This window comes from Herpailurus yagouaroundi, unplaced genomic scaffold, assembly GCF_014898765.1.
Source record: "Herpailurus yagouaroundi ecotype Mexico unplaced genomic scaffold, PumYag 569, whole genome shotgun sequence".
In the NCBI taxonomy this organism is placed as follows: Eukaryota; Metazoa; Chordata; class Mammalia; order Carnivora; family Felidae; genus Herpailurus; species Herpailurus yagouaroundi.
Window position 1 is genome coordinate 7,121,267 of NW_024412786.1, and position 19,345 is coordinate 7,140,611.

Sequence of the window (19,345 nt, forward strand, 5' to 3'; positions counted from 1 at the left end):
CCCCGGTCACTTCCCAGAGCGTGTGCTGCCTGGTGGCCCAAGCACTGCCAGGTTGTTCAGAGCACGGGCTCCGTGACTCTCCAGGCTGCAGACCTCGGCGCGCCCTTCTCTGCCAGCCATCCGCCGGGCGAGACGGCGTGTGGGGACCCCAGGGGCGGCTCCACACGGAAGCAGTGGCAGCAGGCTGTGGGCTGGTAGGCCAGGAGAGCCTGGAGGTGGAGGACGGGAGGCCGGTGAGCCCCTGACACTCTGGTCCTGAGGACGATGGAGGCTGAGCCCAGAGGAAGAACGAGGAGTGAGTGTCCTGGCAGAGGGCACAGCTTTCCCGAAAGTTCCTGAGGCCAGTGGGCGGAGGAGGGCCGGGAGATAGGCCGCAGGGCCTTGGGCATGCCTTTGGAATTCAGGTCTTACCTTGAGGTTTGGGAAAGATCATCTGCCCCTCCCCCACGTGAAGGTGGGGCAGGAGGACAGTGGGGGCCGTGGCCGTACTGGCCTGAGAGGTAGGCAGGGCTGGGGGACAGGGCCGGCGCTGGGTGTGGGTGGTGTGGGGCTGAGAGCAGAGCACCCAGGCTTTAGCCCAGTAGGGGATGGTGGCCGGGCCCTGGGCTCTGGGACTGGGTGGTGGGGAGCACGGTGCACACGCCTCTCTGCTCCCCGACATTGGAATCACGTGGAGAAGGGATGCGTTTGGGAAGCCTTGTCCAGGCCCCTTTCTGAGGGCTGCTTGGGCAGCTGAGCATCCCGGGGGGGAGACAGAGTGGAGGGGACCCAGGAGGAGGGGCGCTGCAGGCAGGCAACCCGGGAGCCAGCAGAGGTTTCCCGACCCGGCCCCCCCCCCCGCCCCGCTCGGCGGCCGGCGCTCTTCTATGCACACTGAGGTCTGCAGGTCCTGGGGCAGTGGGCTGCCAGCCCAGCCCACCCCCCAGGTTCTGATTCTGCGGGCAGGTACCCTTCCCACAGCTCATGGGGAGGAGCTGGGCCACATCTGAGCGGAGGAGGAGGAAGGTGAGGCAGGTTTAAATCCGATAGCAGGAGCTGGGGAGAGGGGGAGAGGGGGCGAGGCGGAGACGGGGAGCGGGGCCGGGGGGGCGAGGGGGAGAGGGGGAGAGGCGGAGAAGGGGCGAGGCCGTGTCGGGAGTGCAGGTCATTCCCTGTGGTGTTTGCTTTACTACCTGTGCCGAGGGATTACCTGGTTTTCTTGTTTGTGTGGTCTCAGGAAATGTCTTAGGAGGACTTCGGCCTTCTAAATTGGAAAAGGTGGATGAGAGATCAGTCTAAACCGCGTGGCCACATAGTGACGTTGTCATGAACGGTAGGCGTCCCTCCCGTGGCGTGTTTCTGGGCGGAACCACAACCTGACCCGGTGGCGGACGTCCCTTCCACACGGTCACCGCCGTGAGGTCCGTCACCGCAGGTGCGCCTCCAGCCCGGGAGCCTTCTCGTCTGATCTCAGCATCGAGGCCGATAGCCAGACCGCCAGACTGATATCCGCTCTGGCCCTCGTCCATGGCCGCTTCAAAGCTGACCTGTGTTTTGCTTGTTTCCTCAAGACAAACTCGGATGCAGCCGCCACAGTTACCGCGGTGCCTGTGCGCCCCTGCGGCCCGGAAGCCCCGCATCCCACTGTGCTGCCCCGGTCCCCCAAGGTCCTTGCCCCGCGACGGCCACGCCGCTCCGGAGGGTAGACTTGAAGCGCGCGTGTAGCGTCTGGGGAAGCTCCTTCGGGAGCCATCGTAATAGCCACTCAGGGGCGACGGTGACGGCAGTGGCCGCAGACCGACTGGGGGCTGGCTGTGTGCCAGGCTGCGTTTCGAACATTTACAAGCGTGATTTCACTAACACTCAGCAGCTTTACGAGGCGGGTGCCGTTCCGCGCCTGTCGAGCCTGGCCCGGCCCCCGCCCCGCCGCACGAGTTCGAGAGCTCCCGGACTCCCTGGCCCGGGCGCTTTACGGCCAGCCCAGCAGATAGGACGCTTGACCCGTTTTTCTCATGTTAAGAACAGTATGTGCTTATTGGAGGAAACGTGGAGAAACCCGCTGATCAGGGTTCCCTGCCTCGGTGTTTGGCGGGAACCTGGGTGATCTTTGGGGGGAGGGTGGCTGTGGCAGCGGGGCCGCTCCCCGAGAGCCCGCGGGCCGGGTCCTCAGAGCCAGCTGCCCAGGTGGAGGAGGGAGAGCAGGGGCGTCCTCAATGGCGGGGGCACCCTCTGTGTCTCTTTGCTTTGGCAGCTCCGGGAGCTGACGCGGAAGTGCTCGTGCTCCTTGTGGGTCCGGAGTGAGCGGAAGCCGCGCCCCCTGTAGGTGTGCACCTCTGGGAGCCAGCCCTTCGGGGTTAAAAGCAGCCTTAGGCTCTGCCCATGGGAATGTGCTGGGGGGGGGGGGGGCGGGGCCCCGGGAGAGGCCTGCCAGGCCCTGAAACAGCGGCGCCCCCCCCCCCCCCCCACTCCCGGCACGTCGCAGGGAGCGCTGCAGTGTGAGCGCGTGTCCCGCCGCTGACTCCCCATTCGCTCAGCACCTGTGTTGAGTATCTAGAATGTTCCAGGCTCCGTTCTAGATGCTGAGGGTATGTGCGGAGTGATTAAAGGGGGGTGTGGGGCAGACGGAAAGAAAGGAGTGGCGGGTTACAAGTAAGCGTAAGGAGAGAAAGCAGAAACGAGGTCGGGGCTCCGGTCGGCGGGCAGTCATTTGGAGAGACATCCAGGGAGAGCCGACGGAAAGATGACAGCCAGCCAGCAGGGCCCCGAGGAACGGCGGAGCCTGGCCACGTCTGGGGGAGCATTCCAGGCTCTTGTGGAGTGAGCAGGGCCTCATGGGGCTGGACAGGGTGTGCCGGGTGGGGGCAGGAGCTGAAGTCAGAGGCCCGAGGGACCTGTGCGAGGTGGGGGTGGTTGGGAGGAGGGGGGTGGGGGATGTGATGTGATCTTGCGCTTCTCAGCAGGCCACCCTGGCCACCGTGTTAGGCGACGCCAGGTCGCCCGTGGGGGAGCCTGCGGCACGGAGATTCGGGTACGGGGTGGGCCGGGCCCCCGCGTGGGAGCCACGGGCGGAAGGACTGCATTTCAGGTACATTTGCAGGCGGAGTCCCAGACTGCCCAGTGGCTTGGCTGTGGGCGTTCCTGAGTGTGACTGGTAAGGGGGCAGGACTCCAGTTGAGAGGGAAGGGTGGCCCTTTGTGGCCGCGTGGAGTGGGTGGCCATTCTGTCGGGTCGTCAGAGCTGAGCCCTCCTGGGGGGTGCGCTGGGGAAGGAAGCAGGTGGGCTTTCGGGAAAGCCTGCGTTTTAAGCACAGCGTTCGTTTGAGAGCTCGAGGAGGACTTCTCGCATCGCGGTCCTCCCCTTTCCTGTGGGTGGAGAACTCGGGGTTCAGGACATCCGTGAGAAGTGGGCCTTGTTAGGCGCTCCAGCACCTGGGAAGCGGTGCGGGCCTCCCTCCTTCTGTGGGTCCATCCCACCCCCTCCTCGCTGCCTGCTGATGGCTGGACCTACACGACGGTCCTCCCGTGGTGGAAGCAAGTGGGGCCAGGCATTGGGCCAGGCGGGTAAGCAGGGATGGGAGAGACGAGGGTCAGAGAGGTGGGAGCGTGGCCGTGTAGGGGAGCGTCACCTCCCTGCCTGCAGCTGTCCTTGCCGTGGGTCCCGTACAGTGACCCAGTGACCTTGTAGTGTCGGGCAGCTGGCCCGGAACGACAGCCACGCCAAGAGGGAGAGGGGTGGGCTCATACTTTCCCGCTCTGAGTGGGTCCCAGGCCGAGAGGGTGTCTGTAGAAGCAGATGAGCCCTGGTCCTTTTTCCACGGTTCCCTCAGAAAATTAAGGTAAAACATCTGGGGTGATCAGGGCTTAGACGCAGCTCAGACCTATGGGCGGGGGTACCAGGCTCCTTCCTGTGGCCAGAAGGCCTGTAGCTTAGTGCCACCAGCCTGCCCTTGCCTCCCTGTTTTGGGGCGGGGCTGGGTCTGTGCCCCTCCTGCTCAGGCTTGGGGCCGCTCCTGACCCTGAGCCCCCCACGCCAGGGGTAGACACAGCTGGACGTTAGTTAGGGTGGTAAGGACAGGTTTTGCCCCGTGACTGATACCGGGAGAAGTGACAAGTGACAGAGCCCTGGGGACGAAGAAGGGGGCGGGAGGGTGAGCAGAACTCAGTATTGTGGAGGAGGCGAAGAATCCCCAAGGGTCGTGAGTGTCACAGGCCGCTATGGCGAGCTGCGTCTGCTGGCTGGTGGTGACTGAAGTCCGGGATCTGTCCTCCCACAGAGACTGGAGGTGGGGCCTGTCCTTCCTGACGATGCCGTTTGAGAGGAGTGGCCTTCAGGTGGTTGCGAGTCACTTCTGGGTTGTAGGAGATAAACACCCGAATGCTGCTCCTTTCAGGAATCGCTCCAAGGGAGGGCAGACGGAGCCTGCCGTCAGGTTTGGCATTTCGGGGGGCTGTGGTCCTCCCAGAAACTAGGCCTCCGGCTGCCGGAGACCATGCCGGTGCAGGGGCGCAGCCCAGGCTTTCTGCGTCCTGGCCCGCTCGGTGCCCACCGAGACCGGGTGTGCTCAGCCCCCCGCCGTGCCCGGATAGCAGGTGCGCTGCAGAGAAGGGGCTGTGTGTGTGTTGAGTCGTTTTTTCTTTAGTTGAGGTAAAATTCACCATTGAAATCGTATCGAAAGAGCACAATTCTGTGGCCTTTAGTGCATTTACAGTGCCATGCGAGCAGCACCCTTATCCATTTCCGGAACATTCCCATCCCCGCAAGTGGGAACCCCACCAGTCACCCCCAAGTGCCCCTCGCCAGCCCCGGGAAACCGCTGTCTGCTTCTGCCGTTCCATGGCTGGGAAAGGGTTGATGGGCAGGAGCCTCGTGTCTTTCTGGACTCGCGCCCGAGGCCCCCGTCCCCCTGACTGATTCCCTGTGCCTCTGTCTTTGCAGCTCCCGCCTACAGGTCCATCCTGAGCATTAGTGACGAGGCAGCCAGGGTGCAGGCCCTGAACGAGCACCTCAGCACGCGTAGCTATGTCCAGGGGTACTCACTGTCCCAGGCAGACGTGGACGTGTTCAGGCAGCTCTCGGCCCCTCCCGCCGACACGCGCCTCTTCCACGTGGCTCGGTGGTTCAGGCACATGGAAGCGATCCTGGGTGGCGCCTGCGGCAGAGGCGAGCCCTGTGGGCGCCAAGCAAGTGAGTAGCAGAGTCCCCGGCCGTGAGAACGCCTTCCGTCGGGGGCCGCCCGCGAGGTCGGGGCCCCAGAGATGGGCGGCGCAGGTTGGCCGCAGGGCTGGCTCCCGGCACCTCACGCAAGCACGCGGCCTGGCGGGCGCCCCGGCGCCCCGAGTGGGGGTTAGGACGCGCTGCGCTGAGGCGGCGGCCCTGGCCAACCGGGACCCCCGCGGTCGCCGTGGCGGCCCGTGGTCACGGCACGGAGCCGCCACGAGAGCGAGCTCCCTGGCCCGGAGGTGGGGCGGCGGTGGGGGGGCTCAGGCTGCAGCCTGGCCTCTAAAGCCAGCTCCTTGCTCGGCTCACATTTGACGTGCTGCTGCTGCTTTATTCTTTGCGTGCCTTGCGGGCTGTGTGTGTCCAGCGGATTCGGAACGGCCGAATCCTGAAACGACACCAGTTGGCATGCGGCCATTTGAAAAGCAGAAAAAAGTCGTATCTCAGCCTTGAGCTAAAGTCCGCCACCTGGCTTTGGCTCCAGCCTGTGAGCGCCGGTGCATCTGTGACCGTGTGATGCTGGCTGTTTAGGGATACTTCTGGAAAGTCTTAGGGGCTCGGGCCCTGCGTGGTTTCTCTTCTGCGATGAACCCCAGGGTGCTCTGCCCCATTAATCACCCGATGCCCTCGAGCCGCTTGGCCACCACCCCCGTGGCTTGGGGCACTCCTGCTGCTTTGTGGGAGGGATGGGCCGCATGCTGTCCCTGGTGGCCCTGCTAGGCCGGGCAGCCTCCCGGGGGCTTTTCCAGGTCTTCAGGGGAAGCATTTGGAGCGTCGCCCTGTCCTGGTCTGCGCTGGGTCCCCTGCGGCAGGGGGCGGCGGTGGGGGCGTCGTCCGTCCTAGAGAATGGGGTCATTCTCTAGGGGTGATGTGGGGTCCTCGACGATCCTGCAGCAAACGCCCCGTCCCCAGCACAGGGTGGGTGCTTCGCGTGTACCTCGTCTCCTCCCTGTGCGTCTGGCACGGTGCCCCGGGTGAGGTCAGTGGCGTCCGCTGTGTCCCCTCCGATTCTCAGGTGTCAGGTTGTCCCCTGGGTCCCAGCTCCCAAGACACAGCGTGCCAGGGTGGCGGTCAGGCAGGGTCCGGGGCCCCCAGCCTTGGCAGTGGCCTGGCTCGCGCTCCATCGAGGACCTTGTTGAAAGAAAGGTGCGGACGCGTGTCACCACGGACATCGTGACGTAAAGATGGGCGCCTGCCCCTGCAAACAGCTTTCAATCCGCACAGAGGAAGGCGGCTCGAGACAGTGTCACCCTGAGCATTGACGAGGCTGCTCTAGGCCGGCTCAGGGGTGGTGGGGACAGGCACCCTGGATGGCACCCATAGAGTTTCCTGCCTCTGCCCCTTCCGAGTTCCGTCGTGTGAGCACGGCTGGTCCCAGAACCCTTGGAGGCCGTGTCCTCTCCCACATCCCTTGGTGGGGGGGGGATGTGGCTGAGCACTGTGGCCCCCCTCGCTGCCACCAGAATTGAGCACTGCTCTGTCCCTGAGGGCTCTGGAGCCCTGTCCTGGGCGTGTGGTTCCTCTCCAGTCCCTCGATCCCCGGCCCCCATCCACATTCCCTCCAAGTCCGTTCTGCCAGCGACCGTGACCTGGCTTGTCACTCCTCCTGCCACTAGCCCCATTCTGTCCCAGTGACTCTCGCGGGCCGTCCGTGTCCCTCCCCGGGGCTGTGGGCCTCAACACCCCGAGTACCCTCGCAGGCACGGAGGCTGGGCACGGGCGGTCCGACCTCCGTTCCTTCTACCTCCTCCTGGCCCCGTCAGCCTCCTCTCCTGGGCTCCGGCACAGGGGGACCGCTCTGCTCGGGGCCTCACCTGCTGTGTCCCCGAGTCTGGAGGGCTCCGCACCCAGCGTGGGACTCTGCCCCTCCTCCCAGGTCCCCCGGGCAGGACCCTCAGGGCGGGCTGGGCGCTGAGGAAGGCCCCATGGCTTTGGGAGCATCACAGTGCAGCTCGGCACCCATGCGCCCGCCCCTGTGCCCCGGGGAAGGGGAATGAGCACAGTGCGGGGGGCCTGGCCGGCCCTGCTGGGGTGCTCTGGAGACCTCCCTCGAGCCGTCTTCAGTGCGTCTCGTAGCGGAGTGTGGTCCTGTCGGGTCCGAGTTTGTCCGCACAGCAGCCCCGCGCCCAGGACGGGGCCTGGAGGGGACTGGGTGTGTGTTGGATGAACGAATGCGTGTTCGTTCGGACGGAAGCCAAATGAGAAGTTAATGCCCAGGGAGGCCCCTGCTGTGGCCAAGAGCTGTGTGAAGCACAGGGAGACACGGCTTGGCGTGGTCAGGTTGTGGAGCGCCGTGGAGGTGGGCCGCTGGTGCTAAGTGGGCCGGGTTGATGCAGGGGGAATGCTGGTGGAGAATTCTCCATATTAAATCAAGGGCCCTTGTGTGACGTCTTCCAATTTTCCCCTTACGCAAGTTCCCATTTGTAAAATGCCGGATTTCCTTGACCCTGCCACCCTGTGTGACAGAAGTGGCGCTTCAGGCCGTGGCCAGTCTCCGTGGACTCCACCTTCGGCTGTGTCCTCAGATGGTTCGTAGTCTCGGAAGTGCCTCCGGTGCTGCGAACCCCGAGGCCTCCTGCTTAGCAGTGTGAGCACTGCTGGGTCCCTGGGTCACATTGGTGTGTGTGACAGCTCTGGCCGGTGTCCCCAGTCACCCCGGATGGCAGTGTTGACTCTGTTTCAGGAGCTAGGGGGTCCGAGTGAGGGGGGAGATTAATGGCATCATACGCAGCAGGTTGAGTGTCCTTGAGTCACGGACTGAGAGTTTCCTTCAAGGGTGTTTGCTGCCTTTAAAATGAACCTGTGAGACACGTACCTGACCTTAACATAAGCCTCGCTGTTTCATTAAGGGCGTGGGCCTCCCACGCACGAGAATGCGTGGCCACCTCAGTTTGCTGGCAGTTACCCAGAACAAGGAACTCCCGTGGGGCCCTGTCTCCTTCCTCCCGGCTGCCTGCTTCCCTCCCCACCTGCACGCGTGCGCTCACACAGGCAGCCGCCTTCTTCCTCCTCTCTCCTCTGCCTGTCGGTTAAGTCAGCCTCCGTGTAGCCGATGCGACACGTTGGGCAAACGGCCGTGCCCAGGACTGACTTCTCCATGGGGCCCATCCTGTGCACCGTGGGCGAGGCACCAGGCTGGCCCTGTGGGCGAGGGCCGGGGCGCACAGCTGGCTCGTAGTGCAGGGTGCCAGGTGCCCGCGACAGAGCCGCACCCCTTCGGGCTCTCAGGGCGCAGGCTGCATAAGTGCTGCCTCTTGTCTGGCCGGAAGCCCGGGCCTGGGACACGTGGAGCAGTGGGGGCAGCCCCCGAGACCGTGCTGAGGAGGGGAGGGGTCGTGGAGGGCAGCGAGGGGACAGAGCCACCCCGCGCTGCTTCCAGAGCCGGTCAGGCACCAGTGAGGAGCTCCCAGCCGCACGAGGTTGCTTCAGGGTCGAGTCAGGGGACACCTTGCCTGTGGTGGGGAGTGGGCCCCAGAATTGAGGGGGAGCCGGCCACTCGTTTGCCCCCGTCTGACAGAGACGGGGCTGGGGCTGGAGGCCGTCCTCTCTGAGTTTCTGCCCCGGCCGGTCCTGTGCTGCCCCAGGAAGTGGCCCGTGTCCCTCAAACCCGGGGGGAGGGCAGGGCACCCCCAGTTACATGCTGCATTAGAGCCCGGCAGCGCGGGGCCCGAGCCCCCTCCTGACCCACGCACGGTGGCCGCCGCTGCCGCGCACGTTTGTGAACGGGGGGGGGGGGGGGGCCACGGGTGTGAGGCCCGGCGGGAGCTGGCGGGTGTGAGCACGCCTCGGGGGCCTCCCCAGGCCGTGTTTCCGCTCGTAGCGCAGAAGGTGAGCCACGTGGAGAAGGGGCCACGTTGGACTCGGTCGATGCCGGCAGATCTGCTCGTTCGGCCCCTCCGGCGGTTCATCGAGAGCAACACGGTGCTTGTGTCGGAACAGCCAGGTGGTGGCTGCGGTGTGGCGTGCGCTTCCGTGACTCTGCACGCTTTCTGCCTTCGCAGGTAAAGGTCGGCGGGGGCAGCCTCAGTGGTCTCCTCCAGCCGGGTCTCCGCCGTGCAAGCTCCGCCTTTACAACAGCCTCACCCGGAACAAGGTCAGGAGGGGCCCCGCGGGAGGGGTGCGGGGAGGGCCGGCCCCGGGAGCCCACGTGCCCTCGTGGAGCCCACGACCGGTGCTGCTGCGTCGGGCTCTGCAGTCAGCGCATACGGGCTCTGACACCGGGCAACTCCTCGCCCCGCGTTCTCCGTGCGGCCCGAGGACGGCTGTCCTCGAGGGGAGGGCCGCCTGCTGGCCCTGCAGCGCCCTGACCACTCCCCCGGCCGCCCAGGGGCGTAGACGCCCGCGGTCACTCGGAGCCACGCCGAGTGCCGGCCTGCCTTCAGAGGGGACACGTGGCGGCGGCAGGCACCCCAGCGCCAGCCAAGCCGACGGGCAGAGCGGCGGGCCCGGTGGGCGTTGCCGGGCGCCGACCGGGTTTCGAGAAGGCGGGATCGGATCCCAGTCGAGTGGGGTTTGCTTGGTTGCGGCCACGGCAGGTTAGAATTTTGTCCGTGAGCACGCTGGCACGCGGGGACACGGGGTCTCGGGGGCTCCAGCCGGAGTAACGGAGCTCTCCCGTCCCTGACGTCTACGGCCTTTGTCAGCAAGACAGACTTGTCTTGCTGAATTTGGCGTAAACAAACCCCAGCGTCCCCTCTGACGCTGGCTGGGGTGACCCTGCGCGGTGCCTCTTACACATCGATGACGGTCGTCCCTTCGTGTTTTACCAAAGGACGTGTTTATACCTCAAAACGGGAAGAAGGTGACGTGGTACTGCTGCGGGCCTACCGTCTACGACGCGTCTCACATGGGGCACGCCAGGTGGGACCCGCTGCGGGCGTCCGGCACGGGCAGGGGGGCGGCCGGGCGGGACCCGCTGCGGGCGTCTGGAGGTGTGGGCCCTGCGGGAGCATCTCTGCCCTTCAGAGATCTCTGCTCTGCTACAGGGACCCGAGATTCGAGAGGAAAATCAACCCCGAGCCTTTCTTATTTCTAAGATAAAATTTTCATTCTGTAAATAACCCACATCTGTGATAGGAAAGTTGGGGGATGCGGACAGGTGACAGGAATCCTGCCCGGCAGCCGTGTGGCGGGCGTCCTGGCTGCGTGTAGACATCTGGTCCCGCGGCTCTGGCGGCAGGCTGGGGCCCCCACGGCGGTCACGGGCCCTGAGCAGGGTGGTGGTGCCATGGGAGCCTTCCCCCGTGGCTCTCGTGGCCGTGGCCCTGGGCGGGGGGGTGGGGGTGGGGGAGATGCGTGGCGGGCCACGGGAAAGGTCTGTCCGCGTGCTCTAGGTCCTACATTTCCTTCGACATCCTGAGGAGAGTGTTGCGGGACTACTTCGGGTTCGACGTGTTCTACTGCATGAACATCACGGACATCGACGACAAGGTGGGGCTCTCACCAGGCCGTTTTCGGAACGGCGGGGGTGGGAAGGAGGAAGTGACGTCGGTGAGTAGAACACGGTGGGCCTCGGCCCCGTACACATCCAGTTAGCGTCGCGGTTTGTACAAATGACGTCCGTCTTCAGATGTGAAGATGCTGCGAGAAGCTGAACGACCGGGGACCCGGCTGATAAGATGTCAGCCCGAGGTACTTCGTGGCAACGAGACTTTGGGTGGCACGCGATTTTGCGTGCAGCGATGGGGCGGCGGGGGGAGGGCAGCCAATTTCCTGAAGATCAGAAAGGTCACGGGAGGAGGGCGGTGTTCCCCGGCCGCCTGGCGGGGCCCAGAGTCTGCCGGCCTGCAGGGACAAGGGCGCGCTTTGGACGTGACCGCGGCTTCCCTTTCATCTCTCCAGATCATCAAGAGGGCCCGGCAGAACTACTTGTTTGAGCAGTACCGGGGGAAGCAGCCGCGGGCGGCCCAGCTCCTGGAGGATGTTCATGCCGCCCTGAAGGTGGGCCCCCGTCTGTCTGTTCCTTGACTCCTGACCGTCCCTGGCGTGGGGCCTTACTTGTCCGCAATTAAAGCTAGCGCCATCGGGGCACCGGAGCTCTGGGTCACGCGGTCCCCTGGCCTGTGGGAAAAGTCGCCAGGAAAGACACGCTTGGACGGGGCGTGGAGTAGGGGGCTGTGCCTGCCGCTCACGGGAGAATGTCAGAGTTTGTCACGGTGGCAGTAAAGTACGCTTGCCCGTACAGCGTCCCTAACACTCCTGTGTCTTCTGTGCTGAGATCACAGCCGCATCTGATGATTCTGAGTGTGCGACGCGGAAGCCGTCCCAGCCCCTTACGTTGGGGGCACTAGAAATTTTCAGAATTATTGGCAGAAATTCTTTCCAATTTAATATTTTGAGTAACAGTATCACAAAGTGTGGTGCTAACAGGGTAAGGCTAGAATAAGTCGTTTTATTCTCTTTAAGAGTGGTTAGTATTTTAGTGACCGCAGCAGTGATCAGCGCTTACGTGCGTCATCTCTAGAAGAGAAAGTGGGAATGAAATCAGAGCTTAGCGGTCTTAGGCTGACACGGGGCGGCCCCGCCAGGACCTCGCGCCTTTGCGAGGCTCAGTAGTCCCCAGGTGACACCTGAGTGACCCCGAGCACAGGCGTTTTAACATCAGAGAAGCAGGCCCGGGGGGGCGCGAGGAGCAGGGTGTCGGGCCGGGCCTGTCCACTGCCGGACTTGCGCCTCCTTCGGGGAAGCTAGGACCACGCCCTGGGGACACTTGCAGGGCAGGGGCAGGGACCGTCCTCTCCGGTGAGGCAGCCTCTGACGGCCCTGCCCTCTCCTGTGCTTGCAGCCGTTTTCAGTCAAGTTAAATGAGACCACGGACCCGGACAGAAAGCAAATGCTGGAGCGCACTCAGCGCGCGGTGGAGCTGGCCGCAGAGCCCCTGGAGAGAGCCGTGCGGGGCGGCCTCCCGGCAGAGGAGGCCGCCCGCTGCGCAGAGGTGAGGTCTCCAGCGCGACCCGCACACCCTGCCCCGAGGTGGCTCGCTGCTCCCGGGTTCCAGCCTGTGCCTCTGCGCGCGGCACCTGGGCCCGGCCACCCTGGGGCCGAGCAGGCCTCCCCTCGCCCCACGCCAGCGTCCTCACAGTGAGGGGGGGGGCGGGGGTGGCGCATCGGAGCATGTGCGGAGATCGTTCCGGGGGTTTCTGCACTGGGGCCGGGAGGCTGTCACTGCCGGCGCCTCCAGCCTGGCCCTTCTCCTGCACGCTGGCGCCCCCTGCTGGCTGCCCTCTCCAGCGCTCAGTGGGACGACTGACAAGGCCATCCCTCCCTGGAGTTGGGGGGGGGGGGAGGGCCCAGCTCAGGCTTTACTTTAACTTTCACGTTCTCCCATGGTTCAGATGGCCGGCGTGGCCTCCTGCCGAGCTTAATGAGACAGAGCCTGATGTACACAGACCCGCGGACCAGCGTTTTTGCTGGGCGTCCTTCCGCCTGGGCCCCGCGTCGTAGCTGGCCTTCCTTCGGTGGGCCTCCTGCGTCCGCTGTTTCTCCCTCTCCTGGGATGCCAGTCACGTTTCCTGGTTATGGCAGTATGACTGGGAATTTTTTTCTTGATTATTCCACCGATACCCTTTCCTTTGAAGAGTATGATAACACAGACGTGACGTAAGATGTACCACCTTAACCAGTTACAGGTGCTCAGCTCAGGGGCGCTAAGCACGTTCACGCTGTTGTGCAGCTGTCCCCACCCTCTGCGTCCAGAACTTTCTGTCTTCCCAAACAGAAACCCTGTCCCTGTGAAACACGGGCCCCCTTTTGTCCGTGATGAGTAACGCAGCTGTGAAGAGCGCTGTGCAGATATCCCGCCTAGTTCCTTCGTGTGGACACTTCCGGAGCGGAAGTCTGGACTGTTGGGCAGCTAGATTTCAGGATTCCAAGAATCCGCCACACCGGTTTCCACAGCAGCATCCAGACCGCGGTTTCTGACCGTTCCCACCAACACTTGTGATTTCCGTCCTTCTGACGGTAGCCTTCCTGATGAGTGGGGGCCGTGGCCCGTGGGGCACTGGGTCTGCACTTCTCTGAGCACCGGTGAGGCTGACCAGCTGACCATGAGCTGGGAGTCCTTTTCTGTCTGTGGACGCACATTTGCAAGAGTTTCTTTAGGCTGTACGTCTGGGGTGGAGGTGCCGGGCTGTCGGCCGCGTGTCTGCCTAACCGTCGGGTCCCCAACACCGGCCACGCGTCCGGCGATTCTCCGGAAGGACGCGCGGGACTCGGCGTAGACTTGTCCTCGCATCGAAGGGGTCTCACGGGTCTCGCGGGGTTGTGGCTGGAGGCGAGGCTCGGGCCGAGTCTGGAGGAATCCACGCACGGGCCTCCCCGGTTCCTGCAGACGCGCGGCTCGCCCCCCCGCAACAGAAAACGCGTGGCCGCCCGCGGGAGATGTCCGTGTGCCGAGAGCCCATCGGACCCTCCGCGCCCGAGGCTTCACGGGTGTTGTCCCATCCACCCAGCGCCCAGCATGGCTTCCCCCGACCACGGCTCCCACCCACCAAGTCTCCGACTCCAGAAACGAGCAGGCTTATGTTTTGCGCCAGCCACACTGTTCGCTCGATGACACAGAGTGGTCCCGGTGTCCCCGCCTCTCCGTGCAGGGACGTTTTCCTGCCGACTCAGCCGGGGCCGCCCTGCCCGCAGGCCTCTCCAGGGGGGCTGGCAGCTGGGGCCTGCCGTGCAGTAACGCTTCCCTAAGTGTCTGTGTCCTCCCGTGTCTGTGACACGTGTCAGCTATTGTTCACCGGCATTTGGGGTTGCCGGGTTCCTTTCATGGGTGGGATAGGAGCCGGCACGTGACGGGCTCATTACTGTAGTTTGGATCCGCATGTGTCTGACCTCTTGCGAGATGGCCTTTCCGTGTGCTCTCTTGACGGCCGTGATTCTGGGCACAGGTCTGTCCCATTGTCCACCTGGATTTCTGTCTTCTTACGGGTTTAAAAGCGTCCTTACTCCTGGACACTAACCCCTTGTCATCTAAATACGTTGCAAATGCTTTCTCACAATCTCTGGCATTTCTTTTCACTTTCTTTCAGTAACAGAGGGTCTTAATTCTGACGCAGTCAAACGTATCAGCTTTTTAAATGCTCCTTTGTGTTCTGTGTCAGGTCTGAGCGTGTGGTTGCCCAGGTTCTCCTCTGTTGGCCACACCACCCACCCCGTGTGAGCATCTCACCAGCTGTCCCTGGCGTCAGGGAGGGAGGAGGTCTAGGCTCGTTTGTGCTGTCTCTTTCTTCCCGTGTGTTTTCGCTTGTCCAGGCCCATGGGGGGCCCGGGTGGGATCTTAACCGTCATACGGAGGCGTCGTTTCGGACGGGTCGGTCCCCTCCATTCTGTCTTCCTGTTTCGTCTGTTTCTTTAAAGACCTGGTGTTCAGAGCAGTTTCAGGTTCCCGGCAAGACGGAGAGGAGGCACGGAGATTTCCCACGGGGCCTTGCCCTCTAGCCCCGCCTCCTCCACTGTCAGCACATCACCCGCAGACGCGTCGTCATCACCGAGGACCCACAGCAGACACGGGTTCTGTCCTGGGGGGGGGCGGTGGTGCGTGTTCCATGGGTGTGGATGGATGTGCAGTGGTGCGCACATCTACTCCAACGTCAGGCAGAGTGGTTTCCCTGCCCTGGGCATGCCGTGCGTCCCGCCTGCACGTCCCTCCCTGTCCCCAGCCCCTGGAAACCGCTCGTCTGTCTGCGGCCTCCGTGCATTTCCCTTTCCAGAACGTCACAGAGTTGGCATCGCACCCCATGTGGCCTTCTCAAATTGGCTTTTGTCACTAAATCTACACGTCAGGGTCATCCACGCTTCCCCTGTCCTGAGAGCTCGCGTCTCTTGAGCGCGGGGTAAGACTCCGTCCGCTGGACGCCCCACAGCTGGTTTATCCACCCACCTGCCGAGTGCACCTTTGTGGCTTCCGACGTTAGGCAGTTGTGAAGAAGCTGATAGAAACGTCCACCTGCAGGGTTTCGTGTGGACCTGAGTTTCCGGCTCCTTTGGGCAAATACCAGGAGTGTGGCTGCTGGAGCCTAGGAGCACGCTCTGTTTTGCAAGAAACCAGCACACCGTCCTCCAGAGTGGCTGCTCCGCCCCCGACCCCGGCAAGAGGGAGTCCTTGCTGTTCTGACTCCCCAGCGTGGAGTGTGTGTGTGTATGTTGGCCCTTCTGACAGGCGTGTGACGGTATCTCACTGTTGGGGTTTGCGTTCCCCCGACGGCATCGGTGGGGAGCACCTTTCCACGTCCTTCCCTGTTTGCCATCTGAGCCTCTTTGGCGAGGGGCCTGTTGAGGTCTTTGACTCAGTCTTCAACGAGTTGTTTGTTTTCTTACTGTTGAGTGTGAACATTTCGGATAAGAGCCCTTTATCAGTTGTGTCTTTGGCAAGTCTCCTAGTCTGAGGCTCGTCTTTTCGTGTTCTTGACTGTGGTTTTCCTAGAGCAGAACTTTGTGATCTTAAAGTTCAGCCGTCGGCACACCGCTTCCTTTCCTTTTTCTTTGTTTTTTTTTTTTTTTTTTTAAATGCTCTTTAGAGAGAGGGGAAGAGAACCGGTGGGGGAGGGGCAGAGAGAGAGGGAGACACAGAACTCAAAGCGGGCTCCAGGCTCTGAGCCGTCAGCCCAGAGCCCGACTCGGGGCTTGAACCCAAGAACCGTGAGATTGTGACCCGAGCCGACGTCAGATGCTTAACCGACTGAGCCACCCAGGCGCCCCACTAATATTTTATTAAGGATTTTTGCATCTATGTCCATGAGAGATACTGGTCTGCAGTTTTCTTGCAACGTCTTTGTCTGTGTTTGGCGTTAGGGTAATGCTGTCCTCATGGAATGAGTTAGGAAGCAGTCTTTCTGCTGCTTTTGTCTGAAAACCTCTAGAAAATTGGTATAACTTGTTCCTTCGATGTTTGATAAAATTCACCAGTGAACCCACCTGGCCTGGGTGATGTCTGTTTTGGAAAGTTACAAATTATTGATTAAATCTCTTTAATAGACATAGGATACAGGCTTTTTTCGGATTGTGTGGATCATCTTGGGTGAGTTTTGGCAACTTCTGTCTTTCAAAGAATCGGTCCATTAGTCCAGGTTTCAAGTTTGGGGGCACAGGGTTGTATACAGTGTTACTTTCTTATGCTTTTAGTTTTCATGGGGTCTGTAGTAATGTCCCTCTTTCACTTTGAGTATTAGTATCATCTCTCTTTTTTCTTAAGCAGCTTGGCTAGAGGCATATCAGTTTTATTCATTTCCCCAAAGAACTAGTTTTTGGTTTCGTGGATGTTTTCTGTATGGAGTTCCCGTGTTCTGCTTTAATTTTTATTATTTCTTTTTTCCACTTTGGACTTAATTTGTTCTTCTTTTTCTAGTTTGTTAGGTGGAAGTGTAGATGATTAATTTTAGACCTCTTTTTCCTCTCTGATCTATGCGCCTAGTGTTACAAATGTCCTCTAAGCACTGCTTTTGCCGTATTTCACAAATTTTGGTACACTGTGTTTTCGTTTTCATTTAGCTCAGAAACTTTTTATTTATTTAAAAAAAATTTTTTTTACATTTATTTATTTTTGAGAAACAGTGTGAGACAAAGCATGAGTGGGGGAGGGACAGAGAGAGGGAGACACAGAATCTGAAGCAGGCTCCAGGATCCGAGCTGTCAGCACAGAGCCCGAAGCAGGGCTCCAGCCCACAAACCGTGAGATCGTAACCTGAGCTGAAGTCAGACGCTCAACCGACTGAGCCCCCCAGGTGCCCCTAGTTCAAGACTTTTTTTTTTTTTCTTCATTTATTTATTTTTGGGACAGAGAGAGACAGAGCATGAACGGGGGAGGGGCAGAGAGAGGGGGAGACACAGAATCGGAAACAGGCTCCAGGTTCCGAGCCATCAGCCCAGAGCCCGACGCGGGGCTCGAACTCACGGACCGCGAGATCGTGACCTGGCTGAAGTCGGACGCTTAACCGACTGCGCCACCCAGGCGCCCCCCCCTAGTTCAAGACTTTTAATGTTTTCTTGGGATAACCTTCTTTGGCCCGTGTGTTCTTTAGAAATGCGTTCTTTGATCCCCAGGTATTGTGGGGTTTTCCAGCTCTTTCTCTTACTGGTTTCTAGTTCAGTTGCACAGTGGTCCGAGAGCAGACACGGTGTATGACTTCCGTTCTTTTGAATTTGTTCAGGCGTGTTTTATAGCCCAGCCTGTGGTCTGTGTTGGTGAACGCTGCATGTTCTGCCTGCTGTCGGACGAAGTGGTCTGTGGACGTGCATTGGGTCCAGCCGACTGATGGTCATGTTGAGTTCATCCGCCTCCTTACCCATCTCCTACTGCTGGGTCCGTCCCCTTCGGAGGGAGGCGTGTTGAAGTCCCCAACCACCTCTGCGAGTTCATCTGTTTCTCCTCGCACTTCTGCTTGCTTCTGCCTCGTGTGGTCTGACGCCCTGCCCTGGGCCCGCACACGTAAGCACGGTTGTCCTGTAGAACTGACCCGTTCGTCCTGCCACGTCCTTCTCTCTACCTGACGACTCTCCTGACTTCGAAGTCTGCTTTGTCTGAAGGGAGCTACTCCTGCCTTATTTCACTGATTTGCACCGTGGTCGCGCAGTGCGTTTCCACCATCCGTTTACTTTTGATTTGTACGTGTCTTTGTACTTAAAGTGGATTCCTTGTGGACAACTGAGAGTTGGGTCTTGGATTTTGATTCACTCTGATGATCTCTTTTAATTGGTGCCTTTAGACCGTTGACATTCAAAGGGATGTTGATGTAGTTGGGTTCTTATCCACACCGTTGTTTTCCCTTGTTGCTCTTGTTCTTTGTTCCTGTTTTGTCTTCCACTCCTTGTCTGTCTTTTGTGGTTTTAAGTGAGCATTTCACATGATTCTGCTTTCTCTCCTTTTACCGCATAACTAACACTTGATTTTCAGTGGTTGCCCCAGAGTTTGCAATACACACTTGTGACTAATCCCACTTTCAAAAACACTGTGCCCTTCGTGGTCGTAGGAGTGCCCTACAATAGCGAGATGACCCTAGTTCCTGCCTCCCGCCCTTGTGTCGTGGCCGTCACTTGTCTTAGCTGTCTGGAAACACAGAGGGCGTTGTGTCTACTTAAACGGGTACGTAAGTGTGCAGGTCGATGCATTCCCACTGCCATCATTTTGAACAAGCTGTTCTCTGTTGGATCAGTTAAGAGAAATAGAAGGTCTGGGGCACCTGGGCGACTCCGTCGGTTGAGCAGTCCGACTCGTGATTTTGGCTCGGATCGTGATCCCAGGGTCGTGGGATCGAGCCCCACGTCTGGCTCTGCGCTGACAGCTTGGAGCCTGCTTGGGATTCTCTGTCTCCCTTTCTCTGCCCCTCCCCTGTTCACGTGCATGCTCTTTCTCTCCTCTCTCTAGAAAATAAATAATCATAAATTGCTTTTATTTTATGTGCACTTAATTCTTTCCGCGATGTTCTTTCTTACTTTACGTAGACCCAAGCTTCCAACCTCTGTTACTTTCGGCCTCTCTAAAGAGCTTCTTTGGACATTTCTTGCAAAGCAGGTCTGCCGGCAACACGTTCCCTTGGTTTTTGTTTCCCTAAGAGTTTGGTTTCCCTTTGCTTTTGCAGGCCAATGTCACAGGGCACAGAATTCCCGGGTGGCAAGCGTTTTGTCTCAGCACTTAAATATCCCCGTCCTTCTTTGCTTGCACGGAGTGTGAGGACAAGTCGGGCGCAGTGCTCGCCTCTGCTCGTCTACCGACGAGGTGTTTTCCTCCGGCTTCTTTCAGGATTGCGTCAGCTTTGATGGGGTGCGGCCCGAGCTCGGCGTGCCTGGGTGCGGCGTTCCGGTGTTTCTCCTGCCCGACGTCCCGGGGGCTCCGTGCGCCTGCGGTTAGGGTCCGACACGAGTGGGGCGCTCTCACTCGCTCGGGAGTCCGACGTTTCTCCCTCCCTTTCTCTCTGCTGTCCCCGTGACGCACGTGTGGCACGTCTGTGGTGGGCCCGGGGCCTCGGCTACCCTGTTCGGTTTTGTTCACTCTGTGAGAAGGAAGCCTTTCTCATGTTCCATTTTGGGGGTTTCTCTTCTGTTGTCCTCAAGCCCCGAGATTCTTCCGCCGGCCGCGTCCAGTCTCCCGATGACCCCACAAGGACAGTCTTTGTTTCTGTCACGCTGTGGTGGATCCCCGACGTCTCCTGCCCGTTCT

At 60.8% G+C, this 19,345-nt stretch overlaps 1 protein-coding gene across 4 annotated transcripts in view; it reads left to right on the top strand.

Annotated features, from left to right (window-relative positions):
• The window catches only part of CARS1 (cysteinyl-tRNA synthetase 1), a 45,016-nt gene that overhangs the window by 3,274 nt on the left and 22,397 nt on the right, over nt 1–19,345 (top strand). For 2 of the 4 annotated variants that reach the window (XM_040466154.1, XM_040466156.1), the window contains 6 exons: nt 4,915–5,163; nt 9,198–9,289; nt 9,968–10,056; nt 10,530–10,626; nt 11,038–11,136; nt 11,981–12,130. In XM_040466154.1, coding sequence (XP_040322088.1) covers nt 4,915–5,163; nt 9,198–9,289; nt 9,968–10,056; nt 10,530–10,626; nt 11,038–11,136; nt 11,981–12,130 — 776 coding nt within the window. Of the gene's footprint in view, nt 1–4,468; nt 4,569–4,914; nt 5,164–9,197; nt 9,290–9,967; nt 10,057–10,529; nt 10,627–11,037; nt 11,137–11,980; nt 12,131–19,345 lie in introns of those variants that run through there. The other 2 variants (XM_040466153.1, XM_040466157.1) reach the window with 2 other exon arrangements.